This window comes from Alexandromys fortis, unplaced genomic scaffold (assembly GCF_014885135.2).
Source record: "Alexandromys fortis isolate MF-2015 unplaced genomic scaffold, M_Fortis_MF-2015_v1.1 scaffold_2_1_26212458, whole genome shotgun sequence".
Classification (NCBI taxonomy): domain Eukaryota; kingdom Metazoa; phylum Chordata; class Mammalia; order Rodentia; family Cricetidae; genus Alexandromys; species Alexandromys fortis.
In genome coordinates this window covers 18,156,378-18,176,224 of record NW_026067930.1, presented here as the reverse complement: position 1 = coordinate 18,176,224, position 19,847 = coordinate 18,156,378, and the positions used below count along the sequence as shown (strand labels likewise).

The 19,847-nt window shown below is 42.4% G+C and overlaps 1 protein-coding gene across 4 annotated transcripts in view; it reads left to right on the top strand.

The window, feature by feature from the left end:
- Positions 1-19,847, top strand: part of Col14a1 (collagen type XIV alpha 1 chain) — a 185,925-nt gene that overhangs the window by 87,945 nt on the left and 78,133 nt on the right. For all 4 annotated transcript variants that reach the window (XM_050145067.1, XM_050145065.1, XM_050145068.1 and 1 more), the window contains exons 20-24: positions 3,327-3,456; positions 5,419-5,541; positions 7,795-7,944; positions 9,506-9,622; positions 16,611-16,757. In XM_050145067.1, coding sequence (XP_050001024.1) covers positions 3,327-3,456; positions 5,419-5,541; positions 7,795-7,944; positions 9,506-9,622; positions 16,611-16,757 — 667 coding nt within the window. The remainder of the gene's footprint in view (positions 1-3,326; positions 3,457-5,418; positions 5,542-7,794; positions 7,945-9,505; positions 9,623-16,610; positions 16,758-19,847) is intronic.

The following is a 19,847-nucleotide window of genomic DNA, read 5'->3' as shown; positions in this document are numbered from 1 at the left end:
AATCAGGTACTCTGGTCTCAACATACACACATACATACAATGTGCATCCATGCACATATATATCTACACATGGATGATCTTGCATAAAACCATATACCACACACACACACTCACACACACACACACACACACACACACACACACGGTGCTTGCTCAGGAAAGATGGATGACTAAGATATACTATGAAATCAAAGAAGAAGAAAATGTTCCCTGGTAACAGACATATTTTCTCTTACCATCTTTCCAAGTTTTCTTTGACTGTTAAAGTTGATTGTACTTGCACGGGCAAAGGATGAGACAATCCTCAGGATGGAGAACTGTAAACACATACAGTGTTGTAAACCAAATGAAAACTAGAAGAGCTAAATTTACCAGTTAGGGTAGGTGAATTACTTCTGTCCACTTAGTCATAGTCAAGTCTACCAAATACTTCAAAGAGAATACACTGAACTCTAACATATAAAAGCAGCTGTCCATATTTCATAAGGATTGACTCTGACAGGGCTTGAAAACATGAAGAAGCAGCAATGGCTGTGACCACAGTTTTTTTTTTTTCCGAGACAGGGTTTCTCCGCAGCTTTTTGGTTCCTGTCCTGGAACTAGCTCTTGTAGACCAGGCTGGCCTCAAACTTCCAGAGATCCGCCTGCCGCTGCCTCCCGAGTGCTGGGATTAAAGGCGAGCGTCACCACCGTCCGGCGTGACCTCAGTTTTGTTGTCAGAGTAGAGGTGCCTCTCCTGTAAACGGCTGGTTGGGATTCCAGCAGCCTACAGCCTGTGTGTCATTGTTAACCACAAACTGAATTCTGACTGGTGGACAGTGTCTAAAGAGGGGCTACTTAGGGCTGGAGAGATGGCTCAGTGGTTAAGAGCGCTGACTGTTCTTCCAGAGGTCCTGAGTTCAATTCCCAGGAACCATATGGTGGCTCACAACCACCTGCAATAAGATCTGATGCCCTCTTCTGGCCTGCAAGGTCACATGTAGGCAGAATACTGTATACATAATTAATAAATAAATCTTAAAAACGGGGGGCTACTTAAAGTGTGTCTTAGTGTCTTACAGGCTGAGTCCAGATATTAAAATTAAGGTTTTCTGGACCTTGACAGCCATTTAACATTGTTGCAACAATCCAAGAGTGTCATTACGTATCTATTAACTCAGCTTTATTGTGTTTGAGACACACACCCAGCAGCGGAGTGGAATCACAGCAATGCCATCAACGCATCCTTCATTACCATATGAAGACCGTGATCTAAAATAGAGTTTTGTAAGCGGGAAACACAACAAAATGCAGGGACTCTAGTTCCTTCTGCGGGTCACAGCTTGGTGCATGTGATCCAGACATCTCTGGTAGAACCAGACAAAAGAGTTCCATGCCAGAAAAAATTAAGAACATGAAGCTAACTCCCTAGTGGTGGTTGCGTCCCATTTAATCACGCACATCTTTCATAGATTTGTCTTAAAAATAAAAAGAGCCATCTGTTGTGACTGAAGCTTTTGTTGTTAAGTAGGAGCTTCTGTTAATATACATAATCTTACTCTCCTTTACTTGAACAAGCAGAGCTCGAACAGAATGAAATTTGCATACCCTAGAGGGAATTTCCGTTTTACTCTTGGGAATGAAAAAGCCAGGGTGAAAGGGGTTTGTTCTTTGTACTTGTATGGCATAAGCCCCAAAGGTTAAGCAAGGCCTAGATCAGATCTCTGAGGTTTCAATATAGCCCCTTTGCTGGGCCATGCGGGTTTGTTTCCACAATGAGTGTGATGTCTCTATTTTAAAATGTTACGGCCATGATGAAATAACGTAATGGGTTCAGCTTCTTCTAGTAGCACCTGGCACAAAATATTTGGTGCTTAATGAGGGCTGCTGTTATAAACTACAGCAGCTACTTCCTGGCAAGCAGTGGGGAATCCTCCAGAGAGATCGCGCTGCTTTATAGTATTCTACAGGCTGCATTTGACTGGCAACAATGCCATACACTTCTCAGTGTGAGACCTGACCTTATTTAAAGAGGATCTACATGGGTGGTTTGCTAGACAGCTTGGAATGAAAGTCTGGGCTCCGCTCCAGCACTCTGTTGAAGAGAGGCACCCCTCCGGAAGCCACCCTGATGGGGCAATACATGTCAGGGCACCCACGGCTGTCTTTCAGCTCCTTCATGCCAGGGTCGACTAAGTCATTCTGGATTAAAACAGAGCTGCTATTTTTATAACTGCTTCCCAAGATCCCACACGATGCAACCTGTACACTCCAGTGTCTTACTCTAGACGAGCAGAACCATGGTCACCAAAGGCCGACTTCCTTTCTCATACACAAGACTGTGGCATGCTGAAACTTAGCTGTATCATAGCAATAGGTGCTTCTGGACTCACCACAAGGTTTTCTCAGACTTACTTAAGATGGATGGGTTCTTTCCTTCAACTCAGAAGGAGTCAGTATGGCCTCAGCTTGTTGGCATCTCACCCAGCCGTGGAATGGAAAACCTCTCTGGCTGTCCTGGTCTTGTGACTCTTTTAAGCCCCCTTGGGTCAGTTCCTACATCCTCACATTTTTTCCCAGTGATTATTAAGTTCCCAACAGTCCATAGAAGTGCCAGAATTTGACTGCTGGAACACAAGCACAGGATTTTGTAGTGAGGACGTGGTCCAGAGCAGTCTCTTAGAGACAGCAAAATTGTACTGGGTGCCACGTGGACCAGCTGGGTGCGGGGTCCCCCTCGCCTTTGGGTTTCTTTTTCTGGCATCTTTAGTGACAGAGGTTAGTGGATCCAGATGGAAGGAAGGACATCGCCTTTCAGATGTAAGAAAGCTACAGCAGTTTTTAGTGTTTGGTTAAATATGTTTCAACTCAACAAAACTTGGCTCCCAGTACTTGGCTCTGTTGCTCTTGGCTGCCATCCATCCCTTCTAATTGAAAGACTAAAATGTTGGGGTCAGGTTATCACCGAGGAAGGAAAATAGGGGAGGCTGGCTTCACCAGAGGCTGCTCAAGTCATTTCAGAGCCGATAAGCACCAGTCTGTGTTGCAGAGTGAACGTCTTAACCATAAGCACCTGCTGACTGTGCAGATGGTCATTCCGTCTTCCCCCACGAAGGTTGAGAAGACATTGAGCAGAGTTAATCCTCCTGCAGTAGAGATTACAGGCTGATGTTTTGTGAGGGACGTGGCAGGGGGAAGTGCTTTTGCATGGATGTCTTTCCTTTTCTTACCACTTTCAAAGCTTGCCTCACTCCTAATGCTTTCAAAACGTCCACAGTCACACTTCCTTAGTAGGGCAGTGGGAACAGGAGGTCTTACAAGGTCATGGTACTTTACTTCCTGCTCAGGTTCTGGTGCCTGGAATGCAGAACAATATCCTTCTGAAGACTCTAACTCCAGACACCGAATACAAAGTCACGGTGACTCCCATCTACACAACCGGAGAAGGCGTCAGTGTCTCCGCCCCTGGGAGAACTTGTAAGTGAATGTTTGGCTCCTTGGACACCATATTGCCTATCACTTGTGATGGGTTAATGTATAGGGCAATAGAAGCGCCAAAGATTAGGGGTCAGAAAATCTGTCAGGATCCTGACGCCATACCCGTGAACAGTGCGATTCGGGCAAGCCGTTTAGCGTCAGTGGGCTGCAGCTTTATTATCTGAGAAAGCTGACCTGCACTACAAAAGTGATCTTTCGGCTCTGCCTCACGACTCATCACAAGTCCTGATGATTCACCAAGGCAGAGTCCTCAGGCCCTTGAACTTTCTCCTCATTTCGTGGGACCACGACAATCCAAGTCTCTCCGTGGTGCCCTTCTGTTCTTTCCCCCACTCTTTTCCTTTTATTGGAATAATTTTATTTTTTTTTAAATAAGCACATGGCAAATGTGCCTTCTTTTTACTACAGTTCTGAGTTTTAATACATGCGTGGGTTAGTGTGACCATCACCAGTACAGTAGAAAATAGAAAGCAGTTATTTCTCTCCTTGGTTTCTTATGCTGTGATACCCTTTGTAGTACTGGCTTGCTCATATACCCACCCCTTAGCAACCTCTGTTGTTTCAAATTAGTCAGACTTTTGTTGTTGTAACCCACCACTGAGACAACCAACTAAAAAGAGAGAAGGTTTAGTTCCTTCCACAGTTTCAGAGGTTCCAGCCCATCTATACAGTTCACTTTTATATGCCAACTTCCAGCAGTACCACATGATCCCAAGGCAGCATCCTAACGATGCATGGACCAAGGTTAAATGAGGAGCCAGGACACCTAACTCTGATCTGCCTTTTCTTTTCTTTTTTTTTTTTTTTTTGGTTTTTCGAGACAGGGTTTCTCTGTGGCTTTGGAGCCTGTCCTGGAACTAGCTCTGTAGACCAGGCTGGTCTCGAACTCACAGAGATCCGCCTGCCTCTGCCTCCCGAGTGCTGGGATTAAAGGCGTGCGCCACCACTGCCCGGCTTTAATGTCTGTTCTTACATAAAGACCACCCCAGAATTTAGTGGCTTGAAACGGTAGCTGTGCTTTTTATATTTTCTGACACTGTGGGTCAAGGAATCAGGGCTTGCTAGGAAATTCTTTTGCACCATATAATGATAGAAATTATATATAAATATATAATGATAGAAATTATCATTACCCACTGGTATTCACATTGTGGCTCAGTCAACCTGAAAGGTCTAAGGCAATTTTGCTACATATCCTCTTGGTGAGGACAACTACAGGGTCAGTCGTCTCTATCCATTCACGTCAGAGGCCCTCCATGGTGACCCTGCACTGTAAGGGGGAGATTTCCAAGGAGTGTCACTGCCACATAGTCTGTGGCTAGCATAGTAGTCAGAGAAGCCACCCAAATTCAGACAGAGACTGATGGCTTCCGGTTTTTAACGGAAAGAGGGTCTAAAAACTTGGTGACCATTTGAACCCATCATCATTGGCAAAGAGTCACATGGTGTCGAAGGCAGAGCCATGTCAATGATTAAGTTCTGTGCCTTACTCCTGCATGTGGGTTTTATTCAGCATAAAGAAGGAAGCAGAAATTTCCCCACCTCTCACCACTAGGGATAATTACCAATCACACTGTATGGGTAGCATCCTGAACACAGACTGACACGTGCATTTGGTGTATGTGGACCACATTGGTGCAAAGGTAGAGGTTTTTAATAAGCATCATTCGATTTTATTTTTGATTAAGGTTAATTGAAAAGAGAACTTTGATTGAACCTCTGGATCTCAGCTAGAACTCATCCATCCCCAAAGCAATTTTCCCACATATATATTTTAAAAAAAAACACCCACAGACCCCCAACTGTGAGCTTTATTGCTTTATCACTTGCGAACGTGTTAAGCTCTGTAGGGAAACAACTTGGATTTCACTGACAACAAGAGAAGGTCACCAAGAAGGGCGCTATATTGAACCTCTTCCTTTCCCTCCTCTGTCTGCACAGTGCCGTCTTCTGGACCTCAAAACTTACGGGTCTCGGAAGAATGGTACAACCGGTTGCGCATTACATGGGACCCACCATCTGCCCCCGTGAAGGGCTATAGGATTGTCTACAAACCTGTGAGCGGTAAGGTCCTCTTAGAACCACGAGTAGACAGCTCAAGAAAAAAATTTTTAAAAATTTAATTACATTAAAAAATTGTGTGTGTGTGTGTGTGTGTGTGTGTGTGTGTGTCTGTTGTTTCCTTTGCCACTGCATGCAAGTGGAGGTCAGAAGACAGCTTGGAGGAGTCAGGTCTCTCCATCCGTCGAGTGGGTTCTAGGTGTCAAACACAAATGGTCAGGCTTGACAGCAAATCACTGACACCAAGTATAATTTAAGAACATTTGGTCACTGTTTCTATCAGGTGTTTGATCTCATATATTAAACAGCTGAGAATTGCTTCCTGTCTTTTTTGAGGAGAATGTTTTTGCATAATGTCCCCACCTGATGGGTAGACATCATTAGAAGATGGATGAATTGATGACCTCAGGTAGAAATCTAGCAGCAGACCAGTGAACAGAGTAGAATGTCTACTCGATGTGCATTTCCCCGACCTAATCTTAGCCTAGGTAGAGAATGAGTCTAAGGAAGGCTGGGCTTGGCTCAACAGATGTGTAAGCTCTGTTAAAATCTGTACTTTGGAATTTTTCTTTTCTTTCTTCTTGGATCAGCTGGGTAAATTCCATCAACAAACTTTTCTTTGTCTTCAATTAAAAAAGCATGTTGTGGGGTAAAACCCATCAAAGTGAAAAATGACTTCATGAGAGACTCTTTTTTACCTCCAGATCACTCTATACTCTTATGTGTCTTTATTCCCTGATAATATTATATATGTATGCAATGTATCTTGATCATATCTGCCCCCATTTCCCTCTTCCAACTACTTTTTGCCCCTCCAATGTATGTCCCCGACATCATTATATTTTAAAGGCAGATGAACAATTCAAACAGGGAATGCTTTGATTCTGGTCTAGAGACAGTGAAGGGGAACTTGGGTAGCAGCAGCCACTACAATTCTGCCTCTCTAACCTTCATATTCTCATGGGAGTTTAAACAGGAAAATATATGTATTATAAATATCTTTTCAATTTTCTAGACCTGACCTTCAGAACTCTGGCTGTTCAGCAGAAATCTGAAATCCAGTTATTCTTAATTGGCAGGGGAAAAAAAAACAGTTAAGAGCTCTTTGAGGGCCATGGAAAACTGCTTTTTCTTTCAAAAACGTCAGTGGTCCCAATCTGTCAATTTAGGCATTGCTATTGCCCTTATTTCAATCCTCATTTTTCCTCTTCTGATAATTATCCAGCTCATGTGATTGTGGTAGTCCCATTTCCAATTTCTCTTGGAAAAATATCTTTATGAACCAAGAAAATAAGAGTGGCCATAGACAGTGGCCTGCTCTGCCCTGACTCTTTCCAGACCCCTCGCTGATTTTATTTCCTTTGTCTCTTTGGTAGAGGTCTAAGGTGTATGCTAGTTTGTAGAAATCCTTATGTATGTTTTCTGGGTCCTTTGAAAACTACGTACATATTTTCTGAGTATAAATATCTTTCAGTTCACAGCACTCTCCTGCCTCAGCATAATCGTCCTGCTGGGTCCAGCATGTCAGTAGTCTTGGGGTTTTCCTGGAGAGGCAGCTACATGTGATCTTTATAGCATAGGAAAATATTACTGCCACAACACATGCCCCCAGAAACACATAAATAGGCTGCTAGAAGTGGGTATCTGGGGAAAAGTGAAGAGTGTTTAGAAATTACCACTAACTCAAAGCTCTTTAAAGAGTAGACACATAAAAGGAAAGACAGCCAGGTGAACAATTAGAATAGGACGCGGCACAGAATGTTCTTAATACATGAGACACCAGAGAGTTGAATCCAGTCAAAGGCACAAAGGCCTCAAAATCTGGCCATGGTATAGGAGGAGATGGAGCTATAGTGGCGACCTCTGCACAGATCTTCCTATGACAAGGTGTGGTCTGGTGTCCAAAATAGGGCTTTCTGTCCTTGACATGCGCTGGGAACAAGGCAGCTAACTAAATGGAGGCAGTCGGGAATTACTTCACCTGAGCAAGTGTGATCTCTTCTTGCAATGTAGAAGGCAGAATAAGGTAGGAGATGAGTGGATCAGTGAGGTACACCAACTTTGGGACTACACAGGATAAGACACTGCCGGAAAAGGACTAAGATGTGACTTTCGAGACAGATGATACTAGACTCCAGCCTCAGCCTCATTGTTGACTTGCTGGGCCATCCTGGGCAACTGTTAAGAGTTGGCTGAGTAGTCCTGTCTGAGGACACGCGTGTGTCGTGACTGGAGTGTATACTCTGTCTCTTTCAGTTCCTGGTCAAACTCTGGAGACGTTCGTGGGCGCCGACATTAACACCATTGTCATCACCAATCTCCTCAGTGGGATGGACTATAACGTGAAGATCTTTGCTTCCCAGGCCGCAGGCTTCAGCGATGCTCTGACTGGCCTTGTGAAAACCTGTAAGCCTGATTTAATGTCTGCTCGCTTCAGCCCCGCCAGTGGCTCTGTGCTTGGTTTTACCTGTGTCTCGTCTCTCAGCTCCATTTTCAGTGCAACCATTGGCTTTTCTTCCCTCCTCGTTACCCTCTCTGGATGGCATTTTGTGGAAAGAAGGGGGTGGCAGTTTCTCAGGGCCGTCCAGAGTCCTAGTTGGCAGGCAGATGCCAGCAGCTGCTTTTTTCCAATCGGCTTGATGCTTGCAGATAGGGATTTTCCTCTGGAAAAGTCTGTTGGCCCTTTTCAAATTAGGTGAATTTTTCCAAGCAGCCTGTAGTTTGGCATGGCCAGTGCCAGTTAAAGCTGGGCCAAGGAGAAATTGGCCTTTTCTCAAAGTATTACCACCCACCATCGACACGTGTGATCTCGGTCTCTGTCTGTCCCTCTCACACACGCCACCACCACTATTTTCTGAAAGTGCATGTCGCAGCACGCTAAGGACTTCTTATATTCTTGTGTGGACTTTCAGGTTGGAATTTCTCATTGGTACCAGAACCCCGAGACACACACGGAATTGTGTAGGGTTTTCCAGGTTTCAACAGATGTGTTGTATTGTTCTGGCATTTGTTATATGCGTCCACATCACCTGTTGGATGCATTTCTTTAGATCAACTTACATTTTTTTTAGGTACAAATACTTTTTTAAAAACCCATATACCTATGATAAACACATGACTTGTACTTTTTTTTTTAATTTTTTTTTTTTTTTTTGGATTTTTTCGAGACAGGGTTTCTCTGTAGTTTCTGGTGTCTGTCCTGGAACTAGCTCTTGTAGACCAGGCTGGCCTCGAACTCACAGAGATCCGCCTGCCTCTGCCTCCCGAGTGCTGGAATTAAAGGTGTGTGCCACCATCGCCCGGCTGACTTGTACTTTTTATACTTAGGAATTACACACTTTAATCCCAGTACTCAGGAGGCAGAGGCAGGCAGGTCTCTGGGAGTTCCAGGACAGCCACATCATACAGGGACCCTGTCACAAAAGCAAGCAGAACAAAAGTAGATAAGGTACAGATGAAGATGACTTGACCCAGCACTCAGGAAAATAAGCCCGTGTGCTAGCAGTAGCGTGCACCTTGCTCTTAGACTTACAGTCAGAGAATAATTGATGGGAGACTCTACTGTGCTTTGTATTAGTGATCGCCCTGGACAAAGTAGTTACCTTCTCAGAGCCAAAGCTTCTCAATTCTAAGATGAAGACAGTAACTGTCCTATAGCCATGGCGTAGATGAAGGAGCTAATGTATGCAAAGTACTCATCACATTTTACCTTTTCCCTAAGAATATATGTGTTTTTTTTTTCATTTAGGAATAGCAGACAGTCTGCTTCATAGGTCTTGTTTTACATACATTTATTTAAGTGATAAAATAATTTTCTTCTGTTCTTCCATTTTATGTGGGTTGATAAGTTTCCCGCTTCTGAGTCTAGTGCCCTGGCTGAGAATTTTCCCATCAGTTACTTCCAGAACCAGGTATAATCTGTGTGCTGTCTGCAGTGTGACATAGCTTTCTTTCTGTTTCGTTACAGTGTTCTTAGGTGTGACGGATCTCCAAGCCCATCAGGTTGAAACAACAAGCTTGTGTGCTCGGTGGCAAATACACCGCCATGCCACAGCCTATAGGATAGTTCTAGAATCCCTTCAGGGTAAGTACAGTTCTGTGAAGTGCTTACATGCTTGGTTCTGTACAAACCATGGAGGACAAACCACATCACAGCAGAGTCCTGTTCTGGGAGCTGCAGGTTCAGGGCTCAGAGATGCAGAATGAGACAGCAGACCAGCTGACCTTAACTCTTGAATTTCCCTCATCTGTTAGCAAATATTACCATAGCATTGTTTTTTCCCCCGTGGGAGGTTGGGGGAAGTTGTAGCCTTGGCTATGATTAGTTTCAATATAAAGAAGTACCACTTTTGACTCAGTCCATAAAATAGAAATATGGTTTAATAGGCTATGGTGACCATTTGGAAGCAGGTCGCCTATAGATTATGAGCTGCAGTAGGAGAAACATTCTAGAACAATTTTTTGTCAGCTCCAGCCAAGGTAGTGTCTCCATAGACTTATGCCACCATGTCCTTAGTTCCCTTAGTGTAATAGAAGCCTGACATTGCCTACTTCCATAGGAGTTAATTTAAAATAGAATAAACAGTGATGACAAGAAAAGGTTTAAAAACTATATAAATTTTGTGCTTGTATGAAATATGAATTATGGATGTTTATTACAAAGGAGATAAAAGATATACCACGAGTGGAAAAACAACCGCAGAATTTCAGCTCTATTTCATATCCCTTTATAATCACACTTAATATGACAAGGTTAATATTTATTGGCATTTGTTAGGTTTAAAGATACTAAGCTTAAGAGCCACCCTGCCAGACTGAACCTCAGTAATGTATCCTTTTGTGTGGCTTAAGAACTTACAAAGAAAATCTAAGTACTTGTAGATAGTCATATTTTATAAAAAATAATTTACCGCTTGAGTTGATAAAGATATGTAGGAAAATTAGCGTAATGAATGGAATTAATACCACTTAGAGGTATTTTTTTGCTCAAGATTTTAGGATAATATATTTGCAGAGAAGCACTGAGATTCTTTATCAGAAAATAGGATTAGTGGATATAACTCTTGATCTGGTAAACCCAAACCGCAGAGTGTTCTCTCTGAAGCCAAGGCCTTTGGTGGCCACAAAACGAGTCAGAATGCCTAAGTCTTACACACTTCCTCAGAATTATTTTCAGTCTGCCAGAGACCTTTCAAACTGAATCACTATAGTCGTAAGAATGTACAGAAGTGCTGTTTCTTTTACTTGCCATCAACGTTTGTCGCTGAGGGATTTAGATGCCAAGCTAGCTCAGTTGCCTCTCATCCGATTGCAGTTATCGGCTACAGATTCTAATCAAGAGCTGTCAAAAAGAAAGTTTGGTGAGGTGAAGGTGAGGGTAACTGAGGGAGGGGAATGCAGTTCTGATATTTCAGCTGATGGAATTCAGTTCAAAGGATTGGGTTTCTTCTTTGGAGCGGGGAGGGTTGGGGTGGAGCACCTTCATCTTACTGGGATATGTGATTGCTGCTCTGGCCCTCTGCCTACCCTTACTTGTGGTAAGATGCCTGTCATTCCAGTGGGCAGATGAGTCCCGGGTTTTGACCATGCGACATATTTTATTGGCTAAATATATGGCCTCTGCAGGACCTTCTCTCCCTCTGACCCAGCCAGAGGAGCTAACCAGGGAGAAATGGGGCCTGGTTGCTCCTGCGTTGGAGAAAGTTCTATGGTGGGTGGGTCCACTGACTGCTGAATGCCTCAGTCCTATTTCTAGCCTTGAATGAGTATATATTCTTTTTCCCTCATATATTCCCCGGGGCCTTATCATGTACACCTTTATTCTGGTGTGACGTCAGTAGCGATGTTTCTACTGGAGCCTCAGCTTCCTGTCAGCTAACTCTAAGCTTCAATTTCCCCAGAATGCCCTTATTTGAAATCACTAACTGTGACAATTACCCACCCATTTCCAAGTATAAGCAAACCCTCCAGGTCGCACCATTCAAACTTGTTTATTCTACTTACAGACACCTAAAGAAAGGGAGATAAAGGGTCAGTTTATTGACTAATCAGTAGAGGGGCTGGGAGAGTCTGGCTTCAGGGCACATCTGGATCCGGTGTTTGAAAAGAGTCCTTGAGATGGAGCCTTGCACTACTCTGCTTTTGAATTCTCTGCCCTGCTCTGTGAGTGGGCTCCAGTCGCATCCCGAGTGACATCCTTCCAGCTCCTAGCTTCACAGGCGTGGTGAAGAAAGAATTTTCTTTCCCAATATTTCCAACAGAAGTCCAGAAACTGAGTCATCCTCGTCTGGTTTGATCACATGCCCCTAAATCTGTCATTGAGTGCACAGGGATGAAATAAACAGACTGGTTGGACCTGGTCGCTTTCACTAACTGTGTCTGGTGGCAATGGCCAGGAATATCAGGGTGGTATTTAATGCTGTCCAGATTATAATTACGAAGAAGGAGGGGAGGGATCCACAGAAAGAAGGATGCCATTCAAGGCTGGCAGACACAAGACATGTGCTTGTGTGAACGTTCTGACATTTTGATGGCTAGGAGGGGGGAGACCACCAGCAGGACAAGGCCCCTATGAGGAAGAGACTGAAATGAAACTTGTCAGTTATCCATTTGCCAAATTCAGGCATGGGCTTTGGTTAATTCTGGCGTAGATTAAAGTGAGAGACTTTGAATTGGCAACTCAGTTGCCTGTGAGCGCCCACATGACATCCCAGTTGCCCTCCTTCCCCATCTGTTTTTAGGCTGATATGGCAGCCAAGATGGGATGCAGGATTTCTCTTTGCGTTTCTGCCACGAAGGCCCAATGCTGTGTGTTCTCCCTAACTTGTAGAACGTGGTGAATTCCTGTAGACCACCTAGGAAAGAGTTCAGAGGGTGCACCCCCCCCCTTCTCTTCTTTTAGGCGCTCAGATGCCAACTTTGTGGTAGTGTCTGGGAGAGAGGATTGCAGTGTATAGGAGTAGCTATCTACCTCTCCAAAGACCTAGGTTCAAAAGAAATATACACAGAACCCGCTGCAAAATCAAACTGTCTGACACAGAGGCACGGCATTGGAGGTCAGGTATTTGAGAAACCCAGGAAAAGAAAGTATGCCATAAAATTTTATGTCGTAAAATTCTCACACGATTTTTGTCCTGGTCCCTCATAGTGTCTCTACATATGGCCATCAGCAGCCTCCCAAGGCATTTTGGGGGATTGGATGGGGGAGTCAAGGTGGTGACGTCATTACCAACATGATAAAAATCCAGAGAATTTAGATTATCTTGCTTCTTAGAAAAAAAAAATACACAAAGACGGAACATTTTATCCTATTCCAGAAAAGCAAACTAAATTAACTTTCTCCTGTGGGCAGAGGGATTGAAAAAATTAGTCACCATGCGATCATTCTAAATCTTGTTTTCCTTTAAGGCAAAGCCATTAGACTTGAATGGCACATGCCAAAAGCAACATGTGTACATCCCGACTCACGGAGCCCCTCTTTGTTAGTGTTGGGAGTCAAACTAATACTATTTGCCATTAACTTTAATGTGCTCACTCCAATTTTCCAACGTTTATGGATTTATTATTTTTTTTCAGTAAAGCCCATTAATATTCCATTTGCAAGGGTCTTTAAAGTACACAGATATCCATGATAAATGGGAAATGGCGGGAACAGAGCATTTTTAGAGACCATTCCCTGGGGAGTCCATGGAGAGCTCTTGTGGTCATAGACCTTTCTACTCCATGCGTAGGATCAGGAAATGCTTCTGTATGGGCAACTTACCGAGACCTCCAGGCGGTTGCAAAAGGTGCTTACAGAGAGAAACAGTTATTGAGGGTTTCTGAGCCTTGGAACCCCAGAGTGAACTTGACTAGCAAAGCCAAACACTGGGTTTCCGAAGTCTGTTTCTTTCACAGTAAAGTATAATCTCATAAAATGGTCACAGCTTTTAAATTTAGTGTTATTGTTACAGGGCAGGCCATGTGGAGGTCAGAGGCCAGCTTTGTGGAGTTTTCAGTGCGTTCTAGGGATCAAAGTCAGGTCAGCAGGTGCGCTGGGCAAGGCATCTTATCCGCTGGTGCCATCTTGCTGGCCCAGAAATAATGCTTTTCACTTCAGCAGCACATATGATGTGTGAGAAATAACTAAGGTAGGGCGTATTTAATTGTGAGCAAATATACTTGACTTTCTTTCTTGTGATGCTGATCAACCCCCGGCCTTACTCAAGCTGGAGAAGCCCGAGGTTATATCTCAGCCCATTGCAGATATATCAACAAATATTACTTTGTAAAGTTCACTTCTGAAATTCTTTGATATTTACAGAATTCAAAAATGAATTTCAAATAACTTTAATTTAAAGGCCAAGATTTTTCCATAGCTAAAATTCAAAATGTTTATATGATATATAAGTATTGATACAGATTGAAATATAAAATCAAAGCTAATCTAGATGTCATGTTTTTCAAGAGATGAAAATTCTCTGATGTTTTCACTTAATAATTAATTCATCTATTTTTCTATTTTGTATATGTTGTTCTTTAAACTAGACTTCTGAAGTGATATATTTGGAGAAGTAGATGGTTCCTATTAACTATTAAAATGTGTAATGCATAAATTGAATCCATCCATGAAGCCTTTGACAGCAGTTTCTGAATTCCTAGCAATGAGCAGCTGTAAGACTTTGATGAAGCTTATGCAATTTGAGTTGGAGGGATGGCTCAGCCATTAAGAGCGCTTGCTGCTCTTGCAAAGGGCCCAAGCTAGTTTCCAGGACACTTGTTGGGTAGCTAATGGCTTTTTATAACTCCAGCTCCTAGGGATCCAACACCTTCTTCAGGCTTCTTCCAGTACCCACACAAAAATGAGATATGCCCTCCCATAGACATACTCACAAATTAAAAAAAAGTCTTCAGGTAAAACAAAGAACATGATTTATGGAAACTAATCTAGAATTAATCCCAAGGCAATTTTTGAAAGTTACATTTTATTTGGGTATTTGGTGATGGGGGAGGAGGGAGTGTGTGAATGCCACAGCAAGTGTGGAGGACCGTGTGGGTTCATTCTTCTACCATGTAGGCTCCAAAGATCTAACTCAAGTCCTTGAACATGGTGGTAAACACCTTTACCCACTGAATCATCTTGCTGGCCCCTAGAGGGAAATTTTAATAGTTGTTCTTTTTGTAGTAATGCTGATGCTTCATTCCAGCCTGATATCCTTTACGGCAAAAAATAAATGATATTCCTAATTCTGAAACTTTTCAGTAATTTAAAACTAACAAAAGCCAGCACATACTTACGAGGACCCCTCACCTGGTCTCTAGCTAGTGAGTGCACACCACTTTCAGACTGCTCATTTTGAAGTCCTGAGTCTTTAATTTGCATTGTTTTATGATGTAGTAATGGACAGTTCTGTGATCTGAATTTAGAGTTGGAATTCAAGTTTCAGTTCAGTGACTGAGCTAGGGACTGTAGTAACTTGTTAATGTTTCTGGCCTCCAGTTTCTTGTCTTCAGATTGGGGATAATTATAAATGGTGTAAGATTAGAGTGGATTAATAGACATAAAATCTTTATGATAGTTCTTGGCACATGGTAAACATTCATTAAATGTTTTGGCAGCTGTCATTTGTGGTGGGGCTTATCGCTGAAGAGCAATCAAGGAACCTGGAATAAAACAGGCTGTCAATAAATGATGCAGATGGTGAATCCACCTCCTCTCATTCCAGACCCCAGGGCTAGCACTAATTCTTCCAGAGAAGTGTAGCGATTTTATTCTGAATTTGCGGGGAAAGAGAAGGGGACCAATAGTTACTCTTCCACCCTTCTTCGTGTCTTCAACGCAGTGAAGACAGAAGATGCGATGATGTGCAGTTGGTGTAGGCCACACAGATCCTTGGACCAAAAGGGCCTGAGAACCAGTGACTGGGAGACAGTACTCCTGTCTCTGTGGCCTTAAACCACTTAAACATCATGCCCACGTTGAACGAATAGAAAGGGGTTTCATTGTGCCGTTAGGGAGTTTAGAAATGGCCTTCTAAGCTTGCTGAGTCTCCTTCATGGTAGATAAGACAGGATAGATGTGACATAACACGATTGACGTGAGATGACAGACACGACACAGGTGTCAGCTAAACATCAAGACTGGAGATGGGGATGTCGTCTGTGGATAGAAGACTCCCCTGGTCTGCACAAGGCCCAGGGTTCAATCCTTAGCACCCCATAAAACGGCATGGTTGCTCACATCTGTCACTCCAGCATTCAGAAGGTGAAGGCAGAGGATCAGAAATTCAAGGTTGGTTTTAGCTACATAATGAGTTCAAGGTCAAACTGAGCTGGGGGTCTGGGTAAGGGGTCCTAAGAGGAGGAGGAAGAGGTCTTCCGTGGGAACAAGGGGGAAAAGAGGGGGGAATGGAACACACGTGCCGTGGAAGCAAAGTGGGGTCTATTTGAGGAGACAAAGGGGACCACAAGAAGGAGGACAGGGAAGGACAATAGAGAAGGGGAATTACTTAAAATAAATTTAATGAAACATGCATGGAAATGCTGTGATGAGACCCACCATTAAAATATTAATAAAAACAAACAAACAAATAAACAGAAAACCAAGGGTGACAGAGAAGAGAGCGGGCTCTCTGGAACTCCTACATTGTTCTGATAGTTCCCTAAGCCTTTGTGCATGTTCCTTTGAGAACAGATTCCAATTACAGTGTCTTAGATGATGCTAAGTTGCAAGGGGTTAAAGATCTGTCCTTCTGTGTCAATTTGTGACTATGTTATGGTGAATCAAGAGAATTTAGTGCCACCGATGAGTTAAGATGCATGCATATAGTTCTTCTTCTAATAAAGGCTTGAACTTGGCGATTTTTAAAATGATAAGCCTTGTTTTTGTCCATATTAAATGTAATGTTTAACAGGAAAAGATTAAGTAGATTTATAAAACCTTTATCTGGAGTTACAATACTGCAAATAAACGTAAATGCTGGGGTTACTTGATGGAGACCATTCCTATTATGCATTTTGGAAGCCAATAATTAAAATAACGACTGTGTCTTTTTCCAGTCATGTATGTGTGTTCTGTTTCGCTTTGATTGCAGATACACAAGCACAAGAATCTACCTTGGGGGGAGGCGTAAACAGGCATTGCTTCTATGGACTTCAGCCCGATTCAGACTATAAAATCAGTGTTTACACGAAGCTCCAGGAGATCGAGGGACCAAGTGTGAGCATCATGCAAAGGACACGTAAGTCAAATGTCTTCTGATTCCCCTCATCATGATCAAATAGCACGTTGATATGGCTCTGCATCTTCCCTCTGTTTAAGAAAGTGGTAGCTATTGCTGCCCAGGAGTATGGGCAATGCACTTTTTTTTTCTTTAATCCACCCCAAATTCTTTGCAGTGTCCCTATACTGTCACCAGCAAGCTTTCTTTTCCATTCTCTATATGTTGCCCAAGAGACCACAGGGCCATCTGACGGCAAAAGACTCGAAACAATGATTTACATTATGACCCAAGTGCATAAGAAGCATTCATGGAATGCGGTGTGTGAAACTGAGTTTGAGGACAATGCCATTTTACCACAGCAACGAGGGCAGGCTCAGAGCCAACACGTTCCAACCAGCTGACCCTCAAGTTATGGCCTCCTTAACAGGAGGTCCTTGTGCTGTTTTTTTTCAAGTTTAAGCCCAGCTCTGATGCATGGAATGGAAGGGCAAAGTATAAAGTTAAAATGAAGTACATTTTACATGTTCCAAGGAATGGATGTATCAGCTTCTTGGGTTGGCTTTTAATCCGAAATTCCTGACCTGAAGGCCACAGCCATTAAAATGGATAAAGTAGATTTAATAGTAGCAGGTCGAGGGCAGTGGTGTTTATGTGTCTAGCTCAATATCTCTAATTTAAATTCAAATTCCTGAGCATAAACTTCTGAATAGGTGGTGGGTGGTGGGATTTCCTTCTGATTCTGCATGGCATTTACGGAGAACTAAAAACTTGTATAGATCTTCTAGCTTCCAGAACCATGGAGAAAGAAATCACAAACAACATATTCCGTTAAAACACACCTGATAAGCAGATAGAAAATAATTCATGCCTTTAATTGCAGCACTAAGGAGGCAGAGGCAGGGGGATCTCTGTGAGTTCCAGACTGGCCATTACTACACAATGAGATGCTTTGTTACCAAATTGGTTAAAATATAATAAGGAAAATCATCTAAAGTTTTAATATAGAAATTGTATTTCATAATAAATATATTTAACATATGTATATATGTTCTGACATATAATTTATATATCATAAACTCTAAGCCATTTCATGTAGCAACTCAGTTATTTTGAATACATTTGAAGAATCATTTAGACATCACTACTCTCCCAACTTAATGCATTTCCATCAACTCAAAAACATATTATCCCTATTCTTTTTCTTTTCCACCCATATGTAACCCCATGTAATGCCCTTTATTTTGTATTTTCCTTTCCTGGACACTTCATATGAATAAAAATATACAACAATCTTCTGTATCTGCTGCATGTCTTTGAAATTTACCAAGGACTTTAAGTGTATCCAGTGTTTGATTCTCCTATTGTTGATTAGCATTCTGTTTTATACACTGATGACAGCTTATGCTGGAGAGGCTATGGGGAAAAGAAAACACTTCTGCATTGTTGGTGGGAGTGCAAACTGGTACAGTCTCTTTTGATATCAGTATGGTGATTATTCAGAAAATTAGGAAGCAACCTACCACAAGACCCAGCAATACCACTTTTTGGTATATACACAAGATATTTATCATAACACAAGGACATGTGCTCAACCTATGTTTATAGCAGCATTATTTGAAATAACCAGAACCTGGAAACAACTTAAATGCCCCTTGACTGAAGAATGGACAAGGAAAATGTGGTATCTTTACACAATGGAGTACTACACAGCAGAAAAAAAGAGTAAAACCATGGAAGAGTGTAGAAGGGGAGGGGAAAGGAAGGGAGGAGAGGAAAGAAAAATAAAAACAATTAAAAAAAGAAAAAGGAATTCTGCTTTATGGATATGCATCATATAGTTTTTGACATTAACAGGTCTTTGGTATACATGACTTGGATGTATTTTTGGATCTCTGAGATCACTTTCTACTATCATTGTCTTGGGTAGTTAACACATCTGAGACTCCTTTTACTCTTCAGTAAAATTAAATTTCTATTTTCTTATCACCAATATCGGCAGGAGAGATTTAACACCTTTGAGCTTTCATCTTGTGTTTTATTGGACACAAACTTCTATCTTCACCATTGTCTTCTTGGGAATCACAACTTTGAGCCAAAGAGGAGGTGGATCTCACTATCATGTGCTTTCTCTGGACCTTTACTTTTTTTTTTTTTTTAGTTTTTCGAGACAGGGTTTCTCTGTGGTTTTGGAGCCTGTCCGGGAACTAGCTCTTGTAGACCAGGCTGGTCTCGAACTCACAGAGATCCGCCTGCCTCTGCCTCCCGAGTGCTGGGATTAAAGGCATGCGCCACCACCGCCCGGCTATTTTTTTTTTTAAAGATACATTTTGAAAACTTTGAACATCTTTCAGATACAGTCCATACACTCTCCTGGTGCCAATCTGTTCAAAGCTGTTGATTGCTGTGTTCCCAGGCTCATAGGCTGAGTTCTTCGTTCAAATTTAGTGATTGTCTGACTGTTAAAAATGGTTGAGTTTGTGACCTCTGGTCTACTTTAGCAACCCCTAACCTTAATTTCAACAATTGTTAGCTACTAACCCAGGGTTAATTCCAATTGGGATCTCTTAGTTCGATGTAAATATTTCCCTGATGTGGAAAACATCTGTCTTCTTGTAGCTTCCATCCCCTGGCTCTAGTTCAACTTTCTGAGGCAATGCAGATCAGGACAGTTTGTCGGCTCTGTGGCAGCCCCTCGTATGGCTGAAGACAGGGACCATCTGTGTACCACGTAAAGAGGATACACACATGGCACCCGGGTGTGTGCTCTTCATATCCAAGAAATTCTTTGGCCAGAAGTTCTGTCCAAACAAACTGCCTCTTGATTTGATTCCGAGTTTACTCATGAAACTGAGGATATGCCTCAACCTTCTATATGAGAGAAAATGCTTAGTAGTAAAGAAGACCCGTGGTTCTCAAGTTATTTAGAGTGCTAAGCCAGGCTTCCGAAGCCTGGCTTATACAGTGATCTAATGAAAGTTTTGCAATCATAGTTTAGTATTAAAAACACTCCCTCTCTCCTCTCTCTTCTTTTTAATTTTAGAATTCTCAAAGAACCAACACAGACCTTTCGAAACAACAGTGATTCATGTGTCCATAACAAAACAGCAG